The sequence below is a fragment of the Otolemur garnettii genome, unplaced genomic scaffold, assembly GCF_000181295.1.
Source record: "Otolemur garnettii isolate 467f Iridium unplaced genomic scaffold, OtoGar3 scaffold00050, whole genome shotgun sequence".
NCBI lineage: Eukaryota > Metazoa > Chordata > Mammalia > Primates > Galagidae > Otolemur > Otolemur garnettii.
The window spans coordinates 211,261-221,315 of record NW_003852445.1 but is presented as its reverse complement, the minus strand read 5'-3'; the positions used below and the strand labels follow the sequence as shown (position 1 = coordinate 221,315).

Here is a 10,055-nt window from a genome sequence, read left to right as displayed (position 1 = left end):
AGGCCCCCGCCACAACGCCCAGCTATTTTTTGGTTGCAGCCATCATTGTTGTTTGGCAGACCAGGGCTGGATTCGAACCCGCCAGCTCAGAAGTATGTGGCTGGCGCCTTAGCCGCTTGAGCCACAGGCATCATCACTTCAAATACTTTTTTTGTGGTGACACTATTTAAAATTACTGTCTTAGCAATTTCCAAGTATACATTATTAATTATAGTCACCATGATATACAGATCTCAAAACATCCCTCCTGTCTAACTGAAGCTTTGGACCCAATGACTAACATCTCCCTATTCCGTCCCCTCATTTCCCCATCACTCCCTGGAAACTATTATTCTACTTTCTGACTCCATGAGTTCAACTATTTTAGATTCCACATTTAAGTAAGATTACACTGTATTTACCTTTCATTTAACATAATGTCCTCCAGGTTCATCCATGTTCTTACAAATGATAGGATTTCCTTCTTTTCTAAAGCAGAATAATATCTCCCTGTGTATGTATCTCACTTTTTCTTTATCCACTCGCCCACTGATGGATACTTAGATTGATTCCACATATTGGCTACTGTCGATAATGCTGCAATGAACATGGGTATACAACTATCTTTTGACATACTGATTTCGTTTTGGAATTGGTGGATCATATAGTATTTTTATTTTTAATTTCTGAGGATCCTCCATCCTGTTTTCACTTAAAAAATTCTTAAGTGAAAACTTTCATTATTCTTTAGCCATATAACTTTATCTACAGTAAAAACAAACTTTACTAGTCCCTACAGTAACCTAGTGAAGAACATTGGTAGTATGATCCTTAATTACAGTATTTTCCCCTTTTTTGGTTACTAACATTTATGGCTATTATTTATAGAACCAAGCAAGGAGAGGTCAAGGGAAAATTTTTGTGAATGAACTAAATATTCACTTTGGATCTTTCCTTGAGGGAAGCTGAGAGAAAACATCATTTAAAAAATAGGCACATCGAGAGAACTGACACTTGCATCATTGTCCAGAGCCAAAGAAAGGTAGTGTTGGAATAAACCAGGCTCCTTTCAACAACCTGACTCTATCAGTGGCTCTATCAGAGTCCATGCTGTCTAAGTCAGATAAGACATACAGGTCTTTTTCATTATGTTGAGTGAAATTAGCCAAGCATGAAAGACAAATACCATATAATCTCACTTATATGTGGAATCTGAAAAAAGAGAACTCACAGAAGAGCACAGAATGGTGGTTATCAGATCCCTGGGGGTGAGGTGGGAGGGAAATGGGGGAGCTGTTAGGGTACAAAGTTTCAATTAGACAGAGGAGTGTTTTTATTTTTGAGACAAGATCATGCTCTGTCACCCACGCTACAGCGACAGCATCACAACTAACTGCGGCCTCCAACTTTGGGGCTCAAGCAATCCTCCTGGCTCCGCTTTCCAAGAGACTGGGACTATAGGCATAGGCATGATATATGCCATCATGCGTCACTAATTTTTCTATTTTTGGTAAAGACAGGATCTTGTTACATTGTTCAGGCTGGTATTAAAACCCTCAAACTTCTGGTCTCAAGTGATCCTACTTTCTTTTTTTTTGAGACAGGAGCCTTCAGCTATCCCCCTGGGTAGAGTGCCATGGTATCACAGCTCATAGCAACCTCCAACTCCTGGGCTCAAGCGAGTCTCCTGCCTCAGCCTCCCAGGTAGCTGGGACTACAGGTGCCTGCCACAACACCCAGCTATTTTTTGGTTGCAGCTGTCATTGTTGTTTGGCAGGCCCAGGCTGGATTTGAACCCGCCACCTTGGGTGTATGTGGCTGGCACCTTAGCCACTTGAGCCATAGGCACTGAGCCAAGTGATCCTACTTTCTTGGCCTCTCAAAGTCATAGGATTATAGGCGTGAGCCACTGCAACTGGCCTAGGAATCATTCTTGAGAACTACTGTACAGCATAGTGGTGACTATAGTTAACAATAATGTATTATATATTTCAAAATTGCTAAAAAGTAAAATTCAAATGTTTCTCCCACAAAAAATAGGTATATGATATATGTTGATTAGTTTAATTTAATCATTGTACAAGGCATAAATATGAAGTTGAACAGTTAAGTCTGTGTACTCATCCTAGAAAAAGTGCTGTACACCTCATTGCTGAATACACCATGACACCAAATGGACATGGGGAGTACTCTGACGGTGACTGTAGTAATATTCAGCAATGAGGGCTGTAGCACTTTTTCTAGGATGGGTTTGTGAACTTTACTAATTGTTAGACCTTAGGCATCAAAATATTACAATGCCTCCCATAAAAATAAGCAGTTATTATTTATCAATTAAAGAAAAGTCATACAGTTCCTCTTAATCTGGTAGCCTACTTCCTACAGTGATTTTTGTTTAGTTCTAAAGTAAATGACAGTCTTCTCTAACATAAAGTAGAGAAATGTAATGCTTTACATTTAGAGGAAATAATTCGAACAAAAACATTTAAATCATAGCTGAATTAGACACGGTGCCTGTAGCACAGTGGTTACAGAGCCAGCTACATACACTGAAGCTGGCAGGTTCGAACCCATCCCAGGCCAGCTAAGCAACAATGACAACTGCAACAAAAAATAGCCAGGCATTGTGGTGGGTGCCTGTAGTCCAAGCTATTTGGGGGCCTGAGGCAAGAGAATTGCTTAGGCCCAAGAGTTTGAGGTTGCTATGAGCTGTGATGCCATGGCACTCTACTGAGGGCAATACAGTGAGACTCTGTCTCAAAAAAATCATAGCTGAATTAGATGGCAAGGTTATCCTTATGCTTGAGAGGTCAACACTCCTCCTCTTTACTTTATAAAAATTAGATTTAATGGCCACTCACTACAATTAAATTATATGAACAAAATTAACTACATTGACAAGTTGTAAGCATAAATTTTAACATTAGTTATTTAATTATCCAGCCTGTACTATTTAAAAGCCATCTGAGATAGAAAATGGCTATTTTGAGATTTATTCCTAAAATCTCTGTCCATAGTCTTCTCCCAAATATTACCTCAAAGAGTGCCAAGTTTCTATCAAAATATTCATCTCCTTCTTCATAATTTGAATTATTGAGATAAGCATTTCGAGCTTTCTTATGCCCATCATCTGGAAAAAAAATAAAACCAAGTTAGGTTTTCATTGGTACACACCACGAAATAACTGTATGTTCATTCTGTACTAATATAACCGTTTCATATTCAAATTTAATCTTGGAGCAGAACCCAGTAAGCATTGCTTGGAGAATGTGACCCCCCTTTGGCATGAACAAAATAAACCTTTAAGAAGTAAATGTGGTCTCGACTCCACCACTGTACAATGTATCCTACATAACATATGGGTAATGGAATTCAATATGTATGTACTAAAACTATTAAAAATAAATAAACAAATAACATTAAAAAATGAGGAAGAAAAAAAAAAAACATGGGCCATTCCTTTCCTTAATGATGCAAAAACTTTTGGAGGTACTAGTCTTTTAGAATTCTAGCCAACAGAAACCCTACTCTTAAAGTTACCCTACTCTGGGAGAAAAAGAATAGAATATTTATTGATCCCGAACTCGACTTGGGCTCTTCTACACACTGCTGCTATTGATAAGGTCAGTAAAAGCTCTCTGCTTCTAGATCTGTCCACTTTCTATGAACCCTTCCATATTTTATGTTAAAGAGGCACCCAACAAGAATTTAGTGAATATTAAATAACAACAACAAAAAAAGACTGGGTACCTAAGACAGCAGTATGTGTTACCTGAACATCTCCTTACTTTTATTATATAAAAATTATATAATTACATAGTCATATAAGAGTAGAGAGAAAATAAAAAGTTATATACATGCTATTAGAAACTAAGATTTTCAATACTGAGGAAAAAAAATCCCAATATAAAAATTAATTAATTAAAAACCCTATACCTTTAAGCATGTAAGATAGGCTTGGGAAATAGATAAAAAACAGAGGGAATATATTATAGCAATTCTTTTTTTCCTTCCCTCTTTTCCTCTCTTCCTATCTTTTCCTTTTCCTCCCCTTCTCTTTCTTTCCCTCCCTCTTTTTCTCTCTCTTTACTTTTTTTTTGTGTGTGTGTGAGACAGTCTCACTTTATCACCCTTGGTAGAGTGCCATGGCGTCACACAGCTCACAGCAACCTCAAACTCTTGGGCTTAAGCGATTCTCTTGCCTCAGTCTCCCAAGTAGCTGGGACTACAGTTTGGTTGGAGTTGTCATTGTTGTTTGGCAGGCTCCAGCTGGGTTCAAACCTGCCAGCTCCCCTGTACGTGGCTGATACCTCAGCCACTGAGCTACAGGTGCCAAGCTTTTTCTTTACTTTTTTGAGACAGAGTCTAACTCTGTTGCCCAACCTCAAACTCCTAGATTCAAGCAATCTTTCTGCCTCAGTGTATAGGTACCTGCCATAATATTCAGCTAATTTTTCTATTTTTAGTAGAGACAGGGGTCTCACTCTACACAGGCTGGTCTCAAACTCCTGAGCTCAAGCAACCCACCCACCTCAGCCTCCTGGGATCACAGGCCTGAGCCACCCTGTCTAGACTATTATAGCAATTCTAAAAAATCCTAAAGTAGAAACAATTTTAGTGGATTCATAATGCAGAAAGGACAATATTGGCTGAAATAGAGTGAGGAAAGGAGAGAGTTATTTTAAAAGACAGAAAGGAGCCAGGGCATGTACTTTGGAGCAAATGGATAGTTCTTCCCAATGCATTTATTGAATAGTCCTTCCTTTCTGACTGACCTAGAAAATAACAACCTGATGGGGTAGAGGCAGGGAAGAGAATGATGTGAGAGTGTGCTAATATTCTTTTTTTTATTTGAGGAGCAGGGTAACATAGATAACATTTTTTTTTTTTTAAGAGGCAAAGTCTCGCTTTGTCACCCTCAGCAGTGCTGTGGTGTCATAGCTCACAACAACCTCCAGCTCTTGGGCTTAGGTGATTCCCTTGCCTCAGCTTCCCGAGTAGCTGGAAGTACAGACACCTGCCACACACCTGGCTATTTTTTTGTTGCAGTTTGGCCGGGGCTGGGTTTGAACCCGCCACCCTCGGTATATGGGGCTGGTGCCCTACTCACTGAGCCACAGGAGCTGCCCTAGATAGCATTTTTTAAAAGAAAAGACTATAAAACAGCAGATAATAAAACTGAAATAATATTTTAAGATGTCAAAATATCAAATGGATCAATAATGTAAATAATTATAATAATGCAAATAGACAAAATTCACTAGTTAAAATTAAAAGTGACAGATTGGATTAAACAAGAAAATCTAGACATACACTGTTTGTAAGAGACACAATAAGGTGGGTGTGGTAGCTGAGCCCTATAATTCTAGCACTTTGAGGGACGAAGGTAGGAGGCTCACTTGAAACCAGGAGTTTGAGACTAGCTGGGGCAATATAGAAACCCTGTCTCTATTAAAAACAATTTTTTAATTAGCCAGGTGTGGCGGCATGCACTTACAGTCACTTGAGCCCTTAAACCCAGGAGTTTGAAGCTACAGTGGGCTATGATTGTGCCACTGTACTCTGACCTAGGTAACAGAGCAAGACTGTCTCTTTAAAAAATTTTTAAAATAAAGAGACATAATATAAGAACATGTAAAAGCTAAAAGTTAAGGAAAGAGATATACTACACAAATACTAACCAAATGAAAGCTGTTATAATTTTATTGCTATCAGATAAATTTGGCCGAGTGCAGTGGCTCATGCCTGTAATCTTAGCACTCTGAAAGGCCAAGATGGTAGAATTGGTTCAGCTCAGGAGCTCAAAACCAGTCTGAGCAAGAGGGAGTCCTTGTCTCTACAAAAAAGTAGAAAACTTTAGACACTTGTCTCAAAAAGAAAAAAAGAAAAGAATATCAGATAAATTTGCTTTTAAGGGCAAAATTTTATTAGAGATTAGAAGGTTAAGTACATAATAACGAAAGGTTTAATTCACTAAGCAGGTATAACAATTTTAGATATACATTATTGTTTAGTTATCTACTTCTGCTTAAAAAAGTACCCCCAAACTTATTGGCATAAACAATATGTATTTATCATTTCACAATTTGCCTGGGCTGGATGTTTAAAAATCTGACAATCTGTCACTTTTAGTCCATCAGCCTCAGCTTCTAATATCCTTTTGGGTTTTTTTTTCTGTGATTTATTCTTATTTTCTCTCTGTCTCTGTTTTTCTCTTTTAATTTCTTTTTCTTTGTTGTTTGCCTCCCAAATCCATTTCTTCCCTCTAGGTTCTATATTCTATTTCTATTTTTTTTAGCAATTACTCTTGAAATTTTAATATATGTTACTTAAAACAAATTGGTAACTAAGTCTAAACAATAGCTGGATATCCTCTCAAACAACATAAAGTCTTTTGAATAATTCAGTTCCAACTCTCTTCTCCTGACTTACCTAACATTGCTGTCCAGTACTTTCAGTAGTCTTTTTAAAAAACTCTATGAATAAAGATACTATTATTTTATAAAAATGACATTTATTTGGGTCAAAGTATAAGTTTATCATTTCATTGATTCATTTCTGTTGTATTTCTGATTACTCTTTTGGGATCATTCTACTTTTCCTTAAGGTACATTCCTTTAAAATTCCTTTAGAAGGTTTCTCAAACTCGGCACTGAAATTCTGAATCAAATAATTATTTGTCCTGGGCATTACAGGATATTTAAGAGCATCCCTGGCCTTCACTCATTAGATGCCAGTAGCACGTCCACAGTGACTTTCTAACTTTGTCATCCTTGGTAGACGGCCATAGCATCATAGCTCATAACAACCTCAAATTCTTGGGCTCAAGCAGTTCTCTTGCCTCAGTCTCCCAAGTAGCTGGGACTACAGGTGCCTGCCACAATGCCCAGCTATTTTAAGAGATGGGGTCTTGCTCTGGCTCAGGCTGGTCTTGAACCCTGTTAGCTCAGACAATCCACCTGCCTTGGCCTCCCAGAGTGATAGGATTATAGGCGTGAGTCACCGTGCCCAGCCCTTTAACCTCTTCATTTTTTATATCAATACTTATATTTTTTCTTTTCTACAAAAACCATTTGTCTTTCTTTTCTCTAAACAATCTTTCATTCCTGAGTAGTTTGGTCATCTTTGCAACTGCATCGTTTATTGATTTAAACATTTGATGGAGTTTTGTACCCCATACTCAGTACCATTTCATCTCTCTTGAGAGTTACAGAAGTTAAGAGTTCTAGCTTTAAGCCGGGCATAGTGGCTTATGCCTGTAATCCCAGCACTCTGAGAGGATAACATGAGTGGATCCCTTGAGCTCAGCAGTCCGGGACCAGCCTGAGTAAGAGCGAGATCCCTGTCTCTAAAAATATGCAGATGTTGTGGCAGGTGCCTGTAGTCCTAGCTACTTGGGAGACTGAGGCAAGAGAATTGCTTGAGCCCAAGAATTTGAGTTTGCTGTGAACTATGACGTCACAGCACTCTACTGAGGGTGACAAAGTTAGACTGTGTCCAAAAAAAAAAAAGTTCCAGCTTAAATATACTACCTCCTTGCTGTTTAATAACCTTATATAGATGTAGCTATAAAAGTGTGGCCTGAGGACAATTCTGTCCCATTATGCTGACTGCTATTTAACCCACCTCCTGGAGTTCTGGCTCCCTTTGCTACAACCCTGGTCCCTCCATGTTTGGACCTCGCTTGTCTCAATTTTCAAGTGAAGTCACTTTAACTCTCAGATCTTCTGGGTCTTCGCTGTTTCTGGCCCAACTTCCATTTGCTTGCTTAATTTTTTTGGAGGGTAAAAGAATATACCTGGAGCTTTTGTCTGTATTTTACGAGACCAATGATGCCTCTAAGATAGTCCTACCCAAGGTCTATCTGTGGTGGGTGTTATGAAATGGGAGATTTCCTGGTCAATTATGGCTTATGGACAGTCATGCAAAGTTAAGGCTTCCCAAAACAAGAAATAAAACTTTCAAGGCCGGGCGTGGTGGCTCATGCCTGTAATCCCAGAACTTGGGAGGTGGGAAGCAGGTGGGTTGCCTGAGTTCACAGGTTCAAGACCAGCCTAAGCCAGAGCAAGACCTTGTCTGTAAAAACAACCTCACGTTGTGGCAAGAACCTATAGTCCCAGCTACTTGGAAGGCTGAGGCAAGAGAATCACTTAAGCCCAAGAGTTTGAGGTTACTGTGAGCTGTTACGCCATGGTGTTCTACTGAGGGTGGCAAAGTGAGACTTTGTCTCAAAAAGAAAAAAGAGGCTTGGCGCCTGTGGCTCAAGCGGCTAAGGCACCAGCCACATACACCTAAGGTGGCAGGTTCGAATTCCCAGCCTGGGCCCGCCAAACAACAACGATGGCTGCAACCAAAAAATGGCCGGGCGTTGTGGCGGGTGCCTGTAGTCCCAGCTACTTGGGAGGCTGAGGCAGGAGACTTGCTTGAGCCCAGGAGTTGGAGGTTGCTGTGAGCGTGATGCCATGGCACTCTACCCAGGGGGATAGCTTGAGGCTCCGTCTCAAAAAAAAAAAAAAAAAAGAAAGAAAAAAGAAAAAGAAACAAAGCTTTCATCAAGCACAGTTAATCATGAATAGCACAATATTAGAAGTGGTAACAATGGGGCAGCGCCTGTGGCTCAAAGGAGTAAGGTGCCAGCCCCATATGCCGGAGGTGGCGGGTTCAAACCCAACCCTGGACAAAAAAAAAAAAAAAAGTGGTAATAATGAAAGACATGGATGAATTATTAGGCTGAAAATCTTCATAGGAAACCATGCTGCTTTAGAGCACAGCCTTCAGAAGTCTGGGTCACTACTGTGACCCCCAAGAAAAAAGATGGAATGGAGTTTCTGAATAGCAAATAATCTTTACTTTCTAGGAACTAAGGACCAAATCCGTATCTTACAGCTCTTTTAGGATTATCCAGAATCCTAAAACAACTCCTTTGGTGTACACCCTACTGAGATGAGTCTCAGACATACTTTGAATTAAACAGCCTATCTGATCACTATTATGTTTCTTTTTTCTCACTTTACTATCCAGATAATGCTGATATTGAGAAACTTACTGGTATTTCATTGCATAATTCAAATGAAAACTGATAGGTGTGCCATTGTTTTACTGAAGCTTTTGAATTTTTGTTTTTAATGGAACACTTTCTTTTGTAAACATAAAAAAATAACATACCAAAGATCTTAGTCTTTATAAATACTTTATTGTTGTATGTTATTACTTCGAGAATATCCCTTTTGCCAGTTAGTACTTATACTAGTTTGGGCCTCAGACAAATTTTGAATTACTCCTTTATCCTGATCTTGTCAAATGGCCTTTGTTATTTTGAGCTAAGCAGAATTAGAGAAGTATATTTAATTTCCCCGGCTATTGGTTTGGGTTTGAACTATGCACCTATGTGAATGCAAAAGGTTGTCTCAAATGCTACAAAGATTTTTGATTTTATAGTTTGTTTAAATCAGTACCCAAATAAGAGGCACATATTATGATTGGCTGCAGTATCTCTTATTTTTATAGCTTTCCTTTCTTTCCTTAAACTTTATTTGTTGAGGTAACCTTGTCATTTGTCCTGGACAGTTTCTGATGGTCTGGGTCTTGAAAATGGCATTCATGTGACACTGTTTAACATGTTCTCTTTTTTTGTAAATTGGTAGTTGGATCTAGAAGCTTAAATCACATTTGTTATTTCTAGAGAGGAAGAGAGGAAAACTATGAAGTAGTTTGAACTACTTCATAACAGCACTGTGATCTTCTACCAAGAAGTACATGTCATTTGGCTGTTATTTCTTTTGAAGAAAGATGATTAGAAGATTAATGCCTAGATCCATTAATTTATGAGAGATTACCAAATGGTAATATTCTCTTTCAATTATTATTCTTCATTTATTACCTGAAATATTTCTATAAAGAGATATTGACTCTGATCTACTATTTGGTTCCCAGTGGTACAGTTAAAAGCAAGACAAATATTTTGGGTACATGTGAAACTTACTAAATGTAGAATATAAATGTCTTAATAACTAAGAAAATGCCATGAAGGCTATGTTAACCAGTTTGATGAAAATATTTCAAATTGTATATAAAAC

General features: G+C 38.5%; 1 protein-coding gene across 3 annotated transcripts in view; it reads right to left on the bottom strand.

The window, feature by feature from the left end:
- Positions 1–10,055, bottom strand: part of SLC12A6 (solute carrier family 12 member 6) — a 105,730-nt gene that overhangs the window by 37,507 nt on the left and 58,168 nt on the right. For all 3 annotated transcript variants that reach the window (XM_023514262.1, XM_023514263.1, XM_003791678.3), the window contains one exon: positions 3,015–3,109. In XM_023514262.1, the coding sequence (XP_023370030.1) occupies positions 3,015–3,109 (95 nt within the window). The remainder of the gene's footprint in view (positions 1–3,014; positions 3,110–10,055) is intronic.